This window comes from Podarcis erhardii (genome assembly GCF_964252035.2).
Source record: "Podarcis erhardii genome assembly, chromosome: 3".
Lineage (NCBI taxonomy): Eukaryota > Metazoa > Chordata > Lepidosauria > Squamata > Lacertidae > Podarcis > Podarcis erhardii.
Window position 1 is genome coordinate 87,159,744 of NC_138507.1, and position 19,267 is coordinate 87,179,010.

At 40.7% G+C, this 19,267-nt stretch overlaps 1 protein-coding gene across 1 annotated transcript in view; it reads left to right on the plus strand.

The window, feature by feature from the left end:
• DNAH8 (dynein axonemal heavy chain 8) overlaps window positions 1–19,267 on the plus strand; it is a 131,578-nt gene that overhangs the window by 82,661 nt on the left and 29,650 nt on the right. The window contains exons 65-78 of the mRNA XM_081854116.1: window positions 578–804; window positions 1,724–1,842; window positions 2,438–2,541; window positions 3,134–3,310; window positions 3,845–4,012; window positions 4,948–5,160; window positions 6,778–6,915; window positions 9,016–9,143; window positions 10,026–10,197; window positions 12,702–12,857; window positions 14,007–14,162; window positions 16,093–16,275; window positions 16,628–16,733; window positions 18,737–18,989. Coding sequence (XP_081710242.1) covers window positions 578–804; window positions 1,724–1,842; window positions 2,438–2,541; window positions 3,134–3,310; window positions 3,845–4,012; window positions 4,948–5,160; window positions 6,778–6,915; window positions 9,016–9,143; window positions 10,026–10,197; window positions 12,702–12,857; window positions 14,007–14,162; window positions 16,093–16,275; window positions 16,628–16,733; window positions 18,737–18,989 — 2,300 coding nt within the window. The remainder of the gene's footprint in view (window positions 1–577; window positions 805–1,723; window positions 1,843–2,437; window positions 2,542–3,133; window positions 3,311–3,844; window positions 4,013–4,947; window positions 5,161–6,777; window positions 6,916–9,015; window positions 9,144–10,025; window positions 10,198–12,701; window positions 12,858–14,006; window positions 14,163–16,092; window positions 16,276–16,627; window positions 16,734–18,736; window positions 18,990–19,267) is intronic.

Below are 19,267 nucleotides of genomic sequence, written 5' to 3' on the forward strand. Positions count from 1 at the left end.
AAAATCATATCTACCTTCCTTGGACATATTTGCTTATGATAATTCCTCCCCCATTCAAGACTATGTATTTAAATGTGAAAAACAATATTTTTATGGCAAACATGCTCTTTAAAGACAAATCCTGCAAGTTTGGCTCAGCAGTCTAGCTCATAGTAATTGTTCTACTAACAATTCCATTTCTGTATGTGGTCTATGTTAATTTTGAAGTTGGTGACAAGGAAGGCTCCATACTACCCTGTAGGGAAGGGAAAGAAGTTATGAAATGGCTTGCAGCTTAAGATATGAGACTTTAGATGCAAAAATGGTCCCCCCCCCCGTTTTTATTGAAAAGTTTCAATTATAAAGAAATAAAGTGATGCAAATAAAAGGAAACAAGGAAAAAACACAGAAATGTATTAGAATAATAATATCAAACTTATAAAAGAACGTATGAGTATTTTTTGTATTTATTTACTCCCCCCTCCCCAGATGCGGAAATACTTTTAAAATTCCAGATCTCAGCCTCTGCATTTAGTTGTGCATATGACTGATAAAATTAATTATTATAATAATAATTATTTTTTGTTATTCTTGGTAGGTTGGTGAAAAGTTCCGTGCACGTTCTTTGAAATTTCCTGGCCTTATATCTGGCTGCACCATGGACTGGTTTACTCAGTGGCCTAAGGAAGCCCTTGTTGCTGTATCACATTATTTCCTGTCAGATTTTAACATTGTCTGTTCTCCTGAAGTTAAAGCCCAAGTTGTGGAAACTATGGGCATCTTTCATGATCTAGTTTCAGAAAGCTGCGATAATTATTTCCAAAGGTAGCGTTTGAAACATATGTAGTAATTCTTTAGTGATAACATTTGGCACTGGAATATGTATTTTTTATAGATTATTTTATATACATATAATGTATTTTTTTTAAAAAAAAAAACCAAACAAAATTAGTTAAACCAGCTATGGATTCGGTTTCTCAGTTATAACTGTTGTATGAAAGATGCAATATGTAAATTTTGTACTTTTATATGAAAATTTAAGAAACCCCCCCCCCCCCATTTTCAATTACAGTGATGCCTCGCAAGACGAAATTAATCCGTTCTGTGAGGCTCTTCGTATAGCGGTTTTTTCATCTTGCGAAGCAAGCCCATTGACAGCTTAGCGGATTAGCGCTATTAGCAGTTTAGCGGCTTTTAGCGATCAGCTGTTAAGCGGCTTATCAGCGGATCAGCTGATAAGCGGCTTAGCAGCTTAGGAAAAGGGGGAAAAGGGGGGGGGGAACCCGCAGGAACTCGCAAGACATTTTTGTCTTGCGAAGCAAGCCCATAGGGAAATTCGTTTTGTGAAGCGCCTCCAAAACGGAAAACCCTTTCATCTAGTGGGTTTTCCGTCTTGCGAGGCATTCGTCTTGCAGGGCACCACTGTACATTAAACTTTGGATTCCTCTTAATAAATATTTAACACTTGTTTGAGAAAACAGATAAGCTTAGAATCTAACTGCCTCTGTACCTAGATATAACAGGAGATTATATCTAACATGGTTATTTGGGTTTCAGGGAGATGAGCAGTTATTTATTTCAAAGTCGTTACTGCAGTTCATTAACATGCATTACGATTACAGCTGAAAGTGAAACCTGTAGCTTTTGTCATTGACATAATTGTACTAGTGAAGATGAACATGGGTTTAGGATTGTATCTGATGATAACATGAGTATTTGAACCAATCCCCATTGCATGTTCCAGATACCGAAGAAGAGCTCATGTCACCCCCAAGTCTTACCTCTCTTTCATTAATGGCTACAAAGATGTTTATGCGGAAAAGCTAGCCAACATTAATGAACAGGCTGAGCGGATGCACATAGGTAAGATAAGATTACTCCAGCTCATTGCCCCTGCCAACAATCTCCTCTTCTCTCTCAGTCCTCCCACGCCACAGCCAAGCCAACCTCATTCAGCTGGGTCCCCTGACCCTCAGTGGAGTCTTTTCAGGGATCTGCTGGGCAGAGGAGGTGCAGTAAAATCACCATTAACCCTTCTTGATCCAGCTACACATATGTATGACTTGCCTCAGAAGTTTTCCACCTAAAGAAAAGTCTTCATGAGATTTCTCCATGCATTCAAATTTCCTTAAAAAAATTAAAAATCTAGAAATTATTTTCCCTTTGACAAACCAAACTTAGACCCAGATTTTGCCAGGACATAGCTTTTTTTCTTTTTTGTACAGAAATGCCAATTAGTCTATAAAGACAGGTTTCACTTCTGGTTTGGCAGCAAACAATGAATAGAGGGATGGAATCACAGCCCAATCCCTATGAAATCAACATTGCATATAATGTGGGTGATAGCCAACTAAGTCATACTCAGAGTAAATTCATTGATTTCAATGGCTCTATTAACATTGACTATTGCTCATCATAAATAACTTTTAATTATTCTGAATTTTGATGTCTTTTGTAGGTCTTTCTAAGCTGATGGAAGCTAGTGAATCTGTTGCTAAACTCTCCCAGGAGTTGGCAGTGAAAGAGAAGGAACTGGCTCTGGCATCTGTAAAAGCAGATAAAGTAAGTTTTATACCAGAATACAGTATTTTATAAAGGAAAGTGACTGAGTTCACTGGTTTTGTCATCCCCACACCCAATGTTTTGAAAAGGAGAAATCTATCTTGTGTATGGCAACACTATCCTTGTCCCATTGCTGGACTGGTGAGTTAATTATATGTTGCCCCTGCTTGCTTTGCTTTCTGACCCCACCGCCCTACCACTCACCAAAGTCACCTCCTCACCTTTCCCTTACAGCTCACCAACTATGTAGGGAAAATGCTTTTAATAGGTTTTGTTTGCCCTCACTGATATTGCCTGATTCCTGACTGGCTAGGATCACCCATGTGCAATGCAGGAATAATTGGCCTTATTCTAAGCTAGCATTGCTTGGCATCATTGATGTCAACACATTAATTAAATGTGTAAGGGCCAGATCCACCCACCCAACCCTGGGAGGCTAGGTGGGGATAAGCCCATTATGAGCTGGGTCACGTGGATATGGCTCATGAAGAGCTTGGGGAAGTAAAACCTTTAGTTCACCATTGCTAGCTCTCTTCCATTGTAAACTTCCAAACTGGATGACCCTGCTGCATGTTTTTAAATTTTATAATAGGTGCTAGCAGAAGTGACAGTAAGTGCTGAGGCATCAGCCAAAGTGAAAAATGAAGTTCAAGGTGTAAAAGACAAAGCACAGAAGATTGTAGATGAAATTGATTCAGAGAAAGTAGTAGCAGAGGCAAAGCTGGAGGCAGCTAGACCAGCATTAGAAGAAGCTGAAGCTGCTTTGAATGTAAGTGACGTTGTAATAGAATATTCACAGTTCTCTTGAAGCCACTATAAATGAAGAAATCAATCATACATGGATTGTGCAATATAGATAATGTACCATTGTCTGCCTGCCTGTGCTGCAAAGTACCTATCTTTGAAAGTGGAGGTGCAAAGCTAGAAAAGTTGTTAAACATTAACAAGGCTTGAAATAGTCCTTTATTTGTGCTATTTGGGTTGTTCTACATTGTTTCCTAATTTTTATTTCTTTCATTGCTGAATACCTTGCCTTATCTCAGATGCTCTGTGCACCATTTATGGCAGTTTTAGGAAATATACTGTAGTTTGTAAGTCTGTGCTGACTATAGCTTTCTGCAATCTGGTAAAACTGTGCTTCAGTTAAATTTCCAATGTCCCTGTTGGAAGCTGAGTGTCCCATTATTCCTCATTTTGTCTCTTGCTTAGAGAAATGTGATGTTAAATTCAGGGTACTAAGTTTCCCCTGGGTCCATATAAAATTTGGCCCAAGCAATAAATGAATTTAATTTTCCCTTTGCAGACTATCAAACCGGCAGATATTGCAACGGTTCGAAAGCTTGCCAAGCCACCTCATCTTATCATGAGAATCATGGATTGCTGTCTGTTGCTATTCCAAAAGAAAATAGATTCAGTTACCATGGATCCAGAAAGGCCTTGTTTGAAACCATCTTGGAGCGAGTCACTGAAAGTAAATCCCATTCCCAAATGCTTTCAATACTGGGGGTGGGGGAATCAATGGCTTGGATCTAGTGGCACCCTGGTTTAAGCCGAAGGCATTTCTATTTCCGCAAAAGGGAGCTCCCAATTCTCCTATGAGTGTAAGATGCGCTGCGCTTAGACATGACATCACCTCTGCCTACCACCTGAAAGGAGCATTACATGCAATTCCACCTTGGTATTTCTTCTTGAAATCAATGACAGCTTATAAATTATACTGACAACAACAACAGTTATTAAAAGGAGACATTTGGTGATAGTCTGATCTTGCTTGGAAACTGCAAGGGGGCGGGGTCAGTTCTTTTGCTTGTGGGCTTCTCCTAATGAGCTGCTTGGGCACTAGGAGAAAAGGATGACGAACTAGAATGAGCCATTGGCATGATCCACAGGTTTGTTCTTATGTTCTTATATTTTTTTGAACATAAGAGCGTTATGCTGTTCTCCAGAATGTCATATAGAGCAACATACAATAAAGGACCTGAAGTTGATTAAGCAGGTTATCTGAGGTGGCCAGGAAATATCTATTAGAAATGTCCCATCCATTTGTTAAATTCATCAGAGTTTCTGACCACTGCATAACAGTTGTCCAATGAACACAACTCTTAAGACAAAGATGGATAACTTTTGGCCCTCCACGTGCTGTTGGAACGCTTAACTCCCATCAGCCCCAGTCAGTATGACCAATGGCTTAGAAGGATGGAAGCTGTGGCCCAACATCTGGAGGGTCACAGTCTCCCCAAACCTAAAACAGTTACAGTAAACAGCCAGTCATTAGCTTCATTCCGCTACTTTGGTAGAATTTAGAAACTAGGAAATTAAAGAAGAAATACAAATATACAAGGGATAATTACAATTGGGACAGTGATAGCAGAAAGTGCTTTACAGGTGTTGTTTGTTTATTTTCAGCTAATGAGTGGACCATTTCTGCAGAGTCTCCAGCAGTTTGCTAAAGATTCCATTAATGAAGAGACAGTAGAATTGCTACAGCCGTATTTTCAAATGGAAGATTATACTTTTGAGAATGGTAAAAAAGTCTGTGGTAATGTGGCAGGGCTGCTTTCTTGGACACAGGCTATGGCAACATTTTATGGCATAAACAGAGAAGTACTGCCTCTTAAGGTAAAAAGATTTGAAGTGTGTTTCCATTTATTGAGAGGCAAAAGAAACCATGCAGAGTCTCTTTTGTCTGCTTCTGCAGTGTTGGGTGTAATGGGACTAGAAACATGCCCCTCCCTCCTCTTCATATATGATATCACTAATCTTTAAATAATGTTTAAACTTCCCTTGAAATTCTGGCAGATGTTGTGTTTGTTTGGGAAACTCCAAATCTACCTTTAATTTTGTTTTAGTTGAATTTGTTGACAAATTATTTTTTTAAAATTAACAATAGTTACATTTTACAGTTTGAAGCCTTGAACTATACAATATTGCAAGGAACACAATTAAAACATCTTTCTGAAGATGATACAGCAATAATACTAATACTAATACTAATACTAATACTAATACTAATACTAATACTAATATATTTACCAGTATATGCCACCCATCTGAATGGGTTGCCCAAGCCACTTTGGGCGGCTCCAAACAAAAAGTAGTAAAAAACACAATGCAACATCACACACTGAAAACAATCCAGATTTGATTGACAGTATCATGCAGTGATTTTCACCTGCCCACAAGAGTGGATTGCTTCTGTAACTCAAAGCAGGGTTTTTACTGTGGCTGCCCCTGTTTTGTGGAACAGCATTCCTGTTGAGATACGAGATGCAAAACCACTAACTGTACTTTCTGGGGGAAACTGTATTCTTTTTGGAGCCTGCTCAGTTTAGACAAGCCTACCCAGATATTTAGAATGTTGATGTATCTGCTTTTATTTTATTGTTGATCTTATTTTTTTAATGGTTTAAATTATTGTTAACTTTTTTATTGATCATTTTATTGTTTTATTGTTTTTTAGTAACCATCTCTGAGGGTTTTTACAATCAAGCGGTATATAAATTTTATGAAATAAAATAAATAAGACATTTTTGTTCTGACAAGCCTTCCCAGCTGAATGAATAGGTTTCTGCCATGATTGTCTACTGTGTAGCGTGTATATGTTTTAATTCATATGCTGTTCTTCTGAGCTGTTGTTTTTGGCTGTTTTGGTGGAGTCTCCTTCTTTGGAGGTCTTTAAGCAGAGGCTTGACAACCATATGTCAGGAGTGCTCTGATGGTGTTTCCTGCTTGGCAGGGGGTTGGACTCGATGGCCCTTGTGGTCTCTTCCAACTCTATGGTTCTATGATTCTATGATTCTATTATATTTTGTACATCAACTTGAGAAATCTATGGGGAAGGTGAATAATAATAATAATAATAATAATAATAATAATAATAGGCACAACACCCTGTGAGGAAATACTCAAAAAATTATTCAGACCAGCAAATACAGCCATTTACTATTCAAACAAAGCAAAAAGCAGAATATCTGGTTATAGATCTTTTCCTGTCGCAATGAGTTGTCATATTAGTTCCTCTATGCCAGGAAGAGGCAATTCAGACAAGTATTTCTTCAGATTGAATCCCTCTTTGGACAATTTTCCTTTAGACAGCTGCTTCATCTAGTTAGTCTTAGTGTTTTGTCTGTCTGTTTTTCATAGCTAAAAAAACAGCAACAAAAACCTTAGATGTAGTTATAGAAGACAAAAAAAATTTCTGGAAACATTGCTGCTTCATTCATTTTTCATTTTCAGGCGAACTTGGCAAAACAAGAAGGGCGTTTGAAAGTAGCAAATGCAGAATTAGCAATGGCTCAGGAATTATTAGATGAGAAGCAAGCAGAACTGGATAAAGTGCAAGCAAAGTTTGATGCAGCTATGAAGGAAAAGATGGTAAAACAAGAGAAAATGCTGCTTCACCAACAAGATAATTTATGATGTTGATTTCTTAGCTGGCCTCTGCCTTATGTTGAACTTCTTTCTGACACGGGTGTGGCACTGAAATGTTGCTTGTGGGCCTATTTAATAATATGCAGAGAGACTATAGTTTTTGATCCTAGTTGGCAGAAATGCAGTTTTTAGATAGATAGATAGATAGATAGATAGATAGATAGATAGATAGATAGATATGATATGATAAATATTACACCAGCTTTCCCAACATGGTAATAACCTGATGTTTTGGACTACAACTCCTATGCCTCAGTAGCTGGGGTTGATGGGGGCTGATGGGAGTTGTAGTCCTTGAAGTCCTTGACTTCAAACACCACATTTACGCTGTGATTATGTAAGTGAAATAATTATAAGATACGAGTTACCTGTGCAACTAAGCAGCGTAATACAACCTTTCACAACCTGGAGAACATCCAGATGTTTTGGGCTACAACTCCTATGCCTCAGTAGCTGGGGTTGATGGGGGCTGATGGGAGTTGTAGTCCAAAGCATCTGGATGTTCTCCAGGTTGTGAAAGGTTGTATTACGCTGCTTAGTTGCACAGGTAACTCGTATCTTACAATTATTTCACTTACATAATCACAGCGTAAATGTGGTGTTTGAAGTCAAGCCAGCTCCCTTAGGAGCTGGGCTTAGGTAGCTGTCATGCAAGAACAAAGACCAGGTATAGCAGAGTCATTAGCATGACAAAAGGTGAGACATTCAGCATTAGGCAAGGAAGCAGGAGGCTGCCAAGATTACAGGGGGCAGGCTATGCTCACTGGGGAAAATGTGCCTTTTCAAAAACTAGGCTTGAGGTAGCAGCAGTGGCATAGGGAGCCTGGGGACACCTGGAGTGTATGTGGGTGCCTCCCTATAAGGTGGGGCATCTGGGGGCAGGGCGCAGTGTGGGGCCAAGTAGCCGTATCCCTCCCAGGCACCCTCCTGCTGGAGGGTGGCTGAGGGGGAGGCATCTGGCGCGGGGCTGGAGGGTGCTGCAGCTTGGGGTCCAGTGTGCCGCCCCAAAGGTAAGTGCCACCTGGTGCGCCCCACTCCTCCCACCTCCCCCTCCCTCCACTGCTGGGTATCACATGGATGGGGTGGAGTAATTTGGAGCAGGAGTTTCCTGGGAACAAGGAAGGAAGTAGGGAGAACACTTGCTGGGGGATGAAGGACAACAACCATTAGAGCTGGCTGAGAAGCAGGAACAAAGGAATGGTGCTTAGGATGGCTGGGCTGCTATGAAGAACAAGATGCTCTTGAGGTGACCATCCTGCAAGATCTGCATCCCCTTTATCTAAACTCAGGTGTATATATGTGTCTTTAAACCACATTTCTTAAAGGCACTACAGCCTCTGTCACATGTTGATTCTAAACAGAAACACGACCCTGGATGATCACCCAGAACCCCCTGGAATTTTGTGCCCCACTTGGCAGAGATTGGGGGTGGTGGCACACACTTTTTATGTGTTTACAAGATGGTTCTTGAATGCAGTTCTAATGGATATAAATATACAATGGCTTATGATATTATACTTCTTATTAGATATTTATTTATACCCCAACTTTTCCCTCCTGTTTAGCTTGGCTTTCCTCCTGTTTAATGTATATCTGAAACTTAAAGGTGTAAAGCGACAACAGTACACCAAACTCTGTTTCCTCTTTTCATCTGACTGTGGTTTTGTGTTACTCAGTTTCACCGGAGTTGGATTAACCGGTTGAGACTGACATTGCGGGGATGATTACTGGCAATTATTTTGACCTAAAAGAAATGGGAAAATCCACCATCTGATGGGGCCTGGTGTCCCTGCTCACTGAGGTTCCTGAGCTTATTGCTGCCTGCAGAAAACAGTAGTTGCTATGGTTTCTTTTCATCGACTCTTACAAATGCTGCAATTTTATCTCCCATCGAAACCTAGCAGCTATTATGCCATAAATGACCTTGATAACACCATGTCATCCATTTTCAAGATATATGTTCATAATTTGCCCTAGAGCAGCATAGCTATCATGACTGTCATTTTGAAAAGTATAATGTGACACAACATTTCCTAATTTTAGGACCTCTTGAATGATGCAGAAATGTGTAGGAGAAAGATGCAGGCAGCTTCTGCGCTTATAGATGGCTTGAGTGGAGAGAAAATTAGATGGACCCAGCAAAGTAAAGAGTTCCGAGCCCAGATAAACAGGTATGGTGTAGGACAAGTAAAGGATCAAAATTCATTGAAAAATACTACTGGGCACCTATCAGTAGGCAGCCAGTTGTATCACACCCCAGTGAAATCTGTGGGACTTAATGTTATTCCACAATTAATCTAAAAGCGCTAATTTCAACTTCAAGTGAACTGAATTGATCAATATTTAATATCTAGAATAGATACGATTTTCTTCTTTCCCCTCTTCCTTTTTATTGGGGGTGGGGTGGGGTGACTGGATACATAAGCAGATTAGACCTTGCACAATTGTCTCCCTTATAGTCTTTTAGCTTCCATTCATGGTCAATATATCAGTGCTGCTGATCCCTATAGTTGTATAAGAAATAGTGCTGGTCCAGTGTCCAGTGAATTAGTTCACTGAAGCAAGTACAGTGGTACCTTGAATTATAGACGCCTCAGGTTACAAACTCCACTAACCTGGAAGAGTTACCTCAAGTTGAAAAATTTGCCCCAGGATGAGAACGGAAATCGTGTGCCAGCAGTGCAGCGGAGGCAAGAGGCCCCATTAGCGAAAGCACGCCTCTAGTTAAGAACAGTTTCCGGTTAAGAACGGACCTCCGGAACAAATTAAGTTCGTAACTAGAGATACCACTGTACTGAGTGCTAGTGGAATCCTCATCCAGTTAAATAGCCAATTGTGAGGGTTTTGAAATATCCATCTACTTCCCAGTTTAATACTTAGACATAAAATAGACATCAAACTCACTTTATTCCCCCCTTTATTCCGGTTGTAATTATTTAAATGGTGTCTAATGGTGTTCTTGTCTTATTTATTTTTCTAAGAAGCCTGTACCATGTTGTTTTTCAAAAAATGAAATCTGAAAGAATACTAATGGAGATTCTGTATTTTTCTAGACTTGTGGGAGATGTTTTACTCTGCACAGGTTTTCTTTCCTATTGTGGCCCTTTCAACCAGATATTCAGGAATCTTTTGCTTAAAGATTTATGGGAGACAGAAATGAAAGTCAGGAAAATCCCTTTTACTGAAAATTTGAACCTCATTTCAATGTTGGTGGATCCTCCTACGGTAGGTCTTTCATCCTGTAAACGCTTGTAGCTCTAAATTTATCCCTATTTACTGTTTATGAGGTAGAATCAAACCATTTGCATTTTTAGCTAGTCTGAACAATGCTTTTTCATTCATCATATTCTAGAAAATTTGTGTGCTATGCTGTACTATAATGGCAGCAGGAACCAAGGTGGAAACAGTTCTAGCAAACAGCAACTTGAGGCGGGGCAAACCTTGGAGCAGCAACCATTTTTAATTCAGTTATTGTAAGAGTTCCATTTTGTTAAGTAATATCTCTTGATATTACTGAAATAATATACCCGTATTTTTCGCTCTATAACACGCACCAGACCATAACACGCACGTAGTTTTTAGAGGAGGAAAACAAGAAAAAATGAAATAGTGGATATACGATTTTTGTGGTTCATGCTGTGGCCACAGACATGTGATCTGACAGTGAGTTTGGAGTAGCTCAATGCAAAAATCCTGAGGATCCATGTGGATCCATGCTTTGTAACCACAGAGGAGGGAAGGAAGGGGAACCATGGATCCTCTGCTCACGACCACAGCAGATCCCCCCCGCCACCCGCAGGCATTCGCTCCATAACACGCACAGACATTTCCCCTTACTTTCTAGGAGGAAAAAAGTGAGTGTTATGGTGCAAAAAATACGGTAATTATGTTTTTATAGTAACTATTAGAAAAGTTATGAGACAACATACACATAAAGGGACACATATGACCTCTTTCACAGAGATCCAACTAAAAAAAATTTAAGTGGAGGAGTGATTTCTTTACATAAAATAAAGATTCAATTAACTCCTGTTACTTTTGTCTCTGTTATAAAAGGAAAGTGTTCAGTGTGGCATATAAGCTATACAAAGGGTTTTTATTCTATTTTATTCCATCGTGGACCTCGGAACAGTTCAAATGTTGAAAAAATTGTGTGGTTTTCTTGTGACTGGATACTTGTGTACACTACCTCATTGATAGATTTTTATCTGAAATGGGAAAATGTGGGTACGTAGAGGCCGTTCCATTATTGCAGGTGTGGTTGGTTTTTTGGTTTTGTTTTTTTACCTGCTGCAATCATGGATATGGCAGAGGCTGTCTTCGCGTAATAAAACATCTCTGGCCTTGCAACATATAATTTACTCAGTACATCGCCAGTTATGATACACTATAAATTTAATCTTCCAAAAAATAAGTAAACGCACGTGCACCAACAGTTTGAATAGATAAAAGAACACAAGCTACTGTAGCATCTTAAAGGCAGGAGCTTTTGGCATAAGCTTTAGTATCGCCACAGCTTTTAAGGCAAGAGAGTAACTTGGTGGTGGTGAGCTGGTGACTGTCACTGCTTCTTCTTAAGGGACCAAATTCCATAATTTAACAATGTGCTGCGTGAAGACATACAGTGGTACCTCGGGTTACATACGCTTCAGGTTACAGACTCCGCTAACCAGAAATAGTACCTTGGGTTAAGAACTTTGCTTCAGGATGAGAACAGAAATTGCGCTGCGGCAGCACAGTGGCAGGCCCCATTAGCTAAAGTGGTGCTTCAGGTTAAGAACAGTTTCAGGTTAAGAATGGACCGGAACGAATTAAGTACTTAACCCAAGGTGTCTGTCCTTAATTTGCGTCCTAGTGTTACGAGTGAGGGAGAAAAACAGCTCCCTACCCACATTTTCCACATCATGAATAATTCCATAATGCTTCTGTTGTATCCTCCCCTTCTTTATTCACTTCCCCGCCTTAAGTAAAAAGCCTCAAATGTGCATAGTTGGGTAGGTAGTGTTCCAGAACTTCCGCGACTAGAACTCATTAGTCTTACTGTTATTTTATTATTCCTTTAGATAGGGCTGCCATATGTCTGGCGGAATTTTGGCAACATTTTTGCCACAAATAAAATCTCACTTATTGAAATATGGCAACCCTACTTTAGATTTTGCTTCGTTTAGTTTTATTTTAGGATATGGTAGGGTCCCTTGAGTGAAATTTCTTCGCCTACAAAGGAGGGATATTAATACAAATAAAAAAGTTGTTTCAGAGATGGAAGCAATGAGGGGCAGTGTTCAAAACCTCCAGGAACCTGTAGCTTTCAGCATTGCTTAACAGAATATTTTTGGACTTGAAGTAAAGCTCAGTATAGACCATTATCTTGATAGTATGTTAAGATTAAAGCTGACAAAACTTGGTTGTTTTAAATTGTTTTTAATGTTGTAACTCGCCGTGGGACCTTATGGTGTAGGGCAGCAGATAAACAAACCAACCAACCTTATATACTTTGCTTATATGATGTGACCAATATGATTATAGCTGCATCGCACAGTAGAACCATTTTTTAAATTAATAAATTATATCTACACTTCTGTACCCACTTACCTAGGAGGATGTCTCACTTGAACTCAAGGGAACTTACTTCTGAGTGCACATGCACAGGATTGCACTGCCAATATATCTCTGAACAACGTCAATTTGTTATTGGTTATGGAAGTGGTGACTTTTTTCTCGTTGCCCAGATTAGCGAATGGAACCTACAAGGCCTTCCAGGAGATGAGCTCTCAGTTCAAAATGGCATAATTGTGACTAAAGCGACAAGGTACCCACTCTTGATAGACCCGCAGACGCAAGGGAAAACATGGATTAAACATAAAGAAAAGGAAAATGACTTACAAGTAAGTGTTGCAAAGTTTTAAAGGAAAGGGTGCTTTTTTTCTCCCTGGAAATGCCTTTTTTTTTCTTCTGGAAACATATTTTCAGTAAATATGCATAGTGTTTAAATCTTCGCACAAATCCGGCATCCATAATAAACTCTTGAACAGAGTATATTGCTCTACACCCTTTCAGTTTATCAACTGAGGCACCCACACATTATTTGGTGGGTTTGCATGAGTTTTCTTTGAACTCTTATGCTAGCATCACTTTCAGATACGTGTTTAGTGTCTTCTAGACATTCTCACTCATATATTTAAGCAGTGCTTTTTGGGGGGTACTCAAGGGTATGCAGTACATGCCCCTACCCCCCCCCCCAAATGTTTAAAATGTGGCACTTACTGCAACAACTTCATGGTGAGTACCTGCACCTTCTTTTCCTTTCTTTTTTAAAAAGTGCTGTACAGTGGTACCTCAGGTTACATACGCTTCAGGTTACAGACTCCACTAACCCAGAAATAGTGTCTCGGGTTAAGAACTTTGCTTCATGATAAGAACAGAAATCGCACGGTGGCAGCGCAGTGGCAGCAGGAGGCCCCATTAGCTAAAGTGGTGCTTCAGGTTAAGAACAGTTTCAGGTTAAGAATGGACCTCCGGAACGAATGAAGTTCTTAACTGAGGTACCACTGTATATAAGAAAGGCAATTGTATTCATACCCTTCCAGGGCACTCCTCCCCCCCCCCTTACATATATTTCTCAGTTCTTTCAGTGGTTTGAAGTGTCTGAAGTGCAAGTCACTCAGCCAAAACCTCAGGAAAAGAAGCTGCTACATTCAAATCCTCTCTCAGTCACGGTTTTATAGGCTGAAATCTCTCTGCCTCAGTGGCCTGCCATAGAAAGCATAAAAAACTTGTAAAATACTTTGCACACTATGGGAGGCGCTTAACTTTCTGAGCATGTGGAATGAGGTCTGCTAGTGCAATGGGACATCAGAGTCCCATTGATCATGTCTACTCAGATGTAAACCCCCATATAGCACAATGAGACTTATGCTCAGGTAAGTAGGAATAGGATTGCAGAGAGGTAAAGGTATTCTAAGAATTAATACTGTAACAAGAAGGTGCCTTGCCAAGTATCTTTCTTGTAAGAATAAACTGTTTCCATTTCTAAGGTGACAACTCTGAATCATAAATATTTCCGCACACACCTAGAGGACGCCCTTTCTCTGGGGAGACCACTTTTAATTGAGGATATAAGTGAAGAATTAGATCCTGCACTTGATAATATATTAGAAAAGAACTTCATTAAATCAGGAACCTCTTTCAAGGTTAGTTACCTTTATAAAAGAACTATGACTGTAATAAATTTTATTTAAAAGTGTGATAAATGTTTAATCACATCTGTTCTGAGCAAGCAAATGAAATAAATCCTGTGGCCAAATACGGGGAAACCCTCTTGATCATGTGTCCAGTTTCTTCTCTAACTCAGAATCTTAGGGGTAGATTGGTCAGAGGTCTGCTTGACAAGCGGTTTTGTTGTGTTTTTGTCAGTCTTTGGAGGCAGAGTTCTTATTCTCTCCTCCCTGCCTCTCAAATTCTTAGCAGGTAGCACCCCCCATAACACTTCATTAACACCGCATGAGATCAGTGCATGGTACAAAGTATTAATCTAATAAATAAATAACTAAAACACACATTCCCACTACATCTTTGCACTTGTGAATGCCATCAAAATCAAGGGGGCTGAAGCATATTTTTAAAAGGGTAGTCATGGAGTCCCTTCTCTTTCACCGTAATTAGTAGTTCAGACAGGGAGGGTCTTAGAAATGCTAGGCACCCCAAAATGAATCTTCTCAGTTATGGATCTTCTCAACTTTGTGCCCCCTCAGCTTGGCACCTTGTGTGGGGGAACCTCCCACACCACCCTAAATTCAGCACTGAGACGACTTGATTCATTTTTCTATAGTCTAGTGGTTTGATTTGGCCTGAACCAATCTATGATGGTGCCTACCAGTTTTCTGATCACCAGTAATAGGTACAAAAGACTCTCCTCCCTGAAAGAGAGGGGAGTGGTTGTGGGCGGGAGCCCGAACACCGCTCCTAGCAGGGGGCGTTGCCCCCTGCCTCCAGCTCACCTGGCTGGCACTCACGCCCCCCCCCCCGTGGCCGTCCAACCAGGTGCCATGGGGGGCGTGTCCAGCAGCCTTTATGCTGCAGTGCCAGCCTCTCTCCCCGGCCTCATTTCTCTTCGTCGTCCTGTGCGAGTCACCCACCCTCCACTCCCTTTGAGTTAGGGCTTAGGTCATTGGCCTTGCTATGGACCTTAGGTTGGTCGCCCCGGTTGCCCGGGGGGCCTGGTAGGAGTTTTTCCATTTGGCATTAGGCTTTTTGGTTTTTTTGCCTACCTCGTAGCAATCGTCACAACTTTTTGTGGTATTGGTGGGTAGGTTAGGCATTGGAATAATGTGCTGTGGTGTGTCGAAGTGCTAGGTGTGGCCATCGCCTATGCCTTCAATTTCTAGGGGTATTCCGTTAAAGGAATCTGGCGGTCGTGTATTCCGTCCGAAGCCTGCTTGGCGGGAGGCCATGGCACGACCCTCGGTGACATCAGGGGTGAGCCTATAGTTGGATTAGCATCAACAGGTGATGAACCCCTGGTGAATAAACCCACTTGTTTCGCGATCCAATGCCTAAGCCAATACCTTTTCATTGCTGCAATCAATAAAGTTGTGGCCTTTTCTAGCCCATTAACCTTATATCACGTGTCCCTGTGTCTTCATTTCACTTCGCGGGGTTCGGGTCCTCGAACCACAAATTGCAGCTGCAGGCAAGTTTCCTCTTCATACCAGAAGCTCCTTCCTCATCTCTGCCTCCCACTTTATGGGTACTGGAAGAGTTCAACCTGAAGATTACGAGAAAAATTTTAAAATGCACCATAAACAGTCATATTATCATTCTAATACCATTGTTTTTCTTGATTTGTGCAATTGCTGCAGGACTCTGTGATGATAAATTAGGGGTGGGGACCCACATTATGATTTAATGAAAAACTGAGGAAAAGGACAGAAACCAGATTTTACAGCTTCATAGAATATTAATAATTATTTGTAGCACAGACACAGATTAAGCAAATTTAATTGTAAATGAACAATTGTGATGTTTAATATAAATTCAAGTGTGCACATCTTCCTGAATGAATAATTATATGTGCAGATTAGAATGCAATATCTGTTATTGTTATTTTGAATTGTTGTTTAGGTGAAAGTTGGAGATAAGGAAGTAGATGTCATGAATACATTTAAACTTTATATCACTACAAAATTGCCTAATCCTGCCTTCACTCCTGAGATCAATGCCAAATCATCAGTAATAGATTTTACTGTTACAATGAAAGGGCTTGAAAATCAGTTATTGAAGAGAGTAATTCTTACAGAGAAACAGGTAAGATCACCAAGAATGACCTCATGCACTAACAAAACAATGAAACTATAATGCTTTACTGATGCTTGATCTTCTAATTCTGAAATGCTGGTCTAGAACCTGCTAGCAAGTTGTGGTGATTTGAGGTGGTGGCTGGAGTAGATGGGGATGAATTTTGGAAAGAAGGAAACTTGGGAGAAGAAAAATCAACTGAACAAATTCCTTATCCTTAGTGTAAATATAACGATACAGCAGTCTCTTTTAAATTATAAAAAACATAAATGTGCAAGCGCTAACAGATTATGATCGGGGCAATTGCATCATAACACAATGCTAAAAATGTTTAGACAGTTTGTCTTGATATTTAACAAAGGAACTGGAAGCAGAGAGAATTAAACTCATGGAAGATGTAACATACAATAAACGGAAGATGAAAGAACTTGAAGACAACCTGCTTTATAAATTAACTGCAACTAAAGGTAGTGTATCAACTTATATTCATTTCGTATTTATTAAGGTTGGCATCGGTCTGCTTCCATTAAGTTTAGGGACATACGTCTCTGGTTTACCATATTAAAAGATCTAATTCTACCTGAAGTAAATGCAGTTGAAAGCTTGTACCTGGACTGCACTACTTCAGCCTGCAGATAGGGGGCATACTTGAATCCTTCATACAATAAATAAATAACCCCTGCATATAGGATGTTACGCACTGAGGAGAAAGGGTTTCTTGGCATCTCATTTCTATCTGCAGAGGTTTATTTGTTTATTTATTGGTACAGAGGAGCATCTAATCATTTGAGCCGCTACAGTCCAGTCCAGTCCAGTCCAGTCCAGAGAAATAGGTTTACTTCTGCAATGCTGTGTTCCCTTGGCGAGTACTACACCTAATTCATTAGACAAACCTCTCAGACATCCTTATGCATTCAAGTATGTCCTTCCTGGGACGCGGGTGGCGCTGTGTGTTAAACCACAGAGCCTAGGGCTTGCCAATCAGAAGGTCGGCAGTTCGAATCCCTATAACGGGGTGCACTCCCGTTGCTCGGTCCCTGCTCCTGCCCACCTAGCAGTTCAAAAGCACATCTAAGTGCAAGTAGATAAATAGGTACCGCTCTGGTGGGAAGGTGAACGGCGTTACTGTGTGCTGCTCTGGTTCGCCAGAAGCAGCTTAGTCATGCTGGCCACATGACCCGGAAGCTGTCAAGTGGACAAATGCCGGCTCCCTCGGCCAGTAAAGCGAGATGAGCGCCACAACCCCAGAGTTGTCCGTGACCTAATGGTCAGGAGTCCCTTTACCTAATGGTCAGGAGTCCGTGACCTAATGGTCAGGAGTCCCTTTACCTTTACCTATGTCCTTCCTACCATATTAATGTGAAGTACTAGATGTGCAAGGTGAAAAGATAAACAACTACAGAGCAGAAGTTTCTGTCTGAAATGGATAGATCACACTTCTGTGATTGAGATGAAGCAGACTAGCGGTTGAGGTTCTTTGTGGCTAAAACAGAGGAGGCTATGGACCCTCCTTTCTCTTTTGGGAAAGGACCACCGTGACAGAGCATCTGCTTAGCGTGTAGAAGGTCAATCTCCAGAATTTTCAGGCAGGGCTAGAAGAGTGTCTGAACCCGTCAGTGTGGACAGTGCTGGGCTTGATGGACCAATCATCTGACTCAGTATAAGGCAGCTTCCAATATTCCTTCTCCATGGAGGATGACCCAGCAGATGATAAACACTGCCATTTAGTGTTCAAAGGCAGGGAAATTGGCAAGATCTCCCCCAGTCTATTTTCCTTCTACGGGGCATATGACAGAGAAGAGGCAGCAGCAGGGCCAGCGACAGAGAGGAGCATTGGGTGGGTGTTGTTGCCTGCAGCAGGCAACCATTTAAATCACCCCTAATTGGCTTCAACATAGAATCCATCCATAGATGGAGGCAGGGACAGTCAGCATTTTGAGGGAATTCAGGTGGTAGCTCACTGCAAGTAGCAGCAGCAGCAGCTACTTCCCTGTGGTCCTCTCAGTGTCAGGATTTTTTTTAAAGCAGCCCCCCATCATCAGCAATAATAGGCCCTGCTGAGGCTCCAGCCTTTGTCCCAAAAAGCCTTGTGGTAATGCTGTTCATGCTAATTGTTTCTTACTAGTTTCCTCCACTTACATGCTGTCTCTCCACTGGAATAAAAAGAGACCCCAGCTTTTGGGATGAAGTGTTCTTCCTTCATCATAATTAGTTGTTAGGCTGTCTACTGAAAGATACATAGCATGGTGTAGGAGAAGCAACCAGCATAATGCCTGGGCAACCCTTATTTGGCTCATTTAGAATGCAAAGAACCACTTTGCTTTAACTGCTTGGCCTGCATTCTTTGTACTAATTAAATTATGTTTTTCTGATAGAGGAACTGGTTGATTTTATTTCCATATTGAGTTCTGAATTCTGTACAGGAAATTAAAAAGCACCATTACCAAACATTTCCTCTGGTGCCCTTTAGGGTCTTTGGTGGATGACGAATCTTTAATTGGTGTTTTGAGGACAACTAAACAAACTGCTACAGAGGTATCTGAAAAGCTGGAAGTTGCAGGAGAAACTGAGAAAAAAATTAACACGGCACAAGAGGAATATCGTCCAGCTGCTACACGAGGAAGCATTCTTTATTTTCTTATCACAGAAATGAGCATGGTCAATACAATGTACCAAACCTCATTAGCTCAGTTCTTAAAACTATTTGATCAGTCCATGGCTAGGTAAGAATACCGTTTTATTTCTGCAGACGCCTGTATCTTTTCCCAATCCATCCCCTCTGCTTCAGGCTTATTTTCACCCAATCTAGTTGGGCCAAGTCCTGAATGACTTTGGGGTTGTTGCTCAGAGCAACATTTTATTTTGCTTAACTGTACTGCCTTTTGCTGCTATTTAGATTATAAATGTTGCATGTCACCCCAATCTCCAAGCGCTGCAAGAATCCAGGGGTTTCAGGCACTTACCCTAGGTTCCTGTTTCCTTTTGAATGAGGTACAGTGGA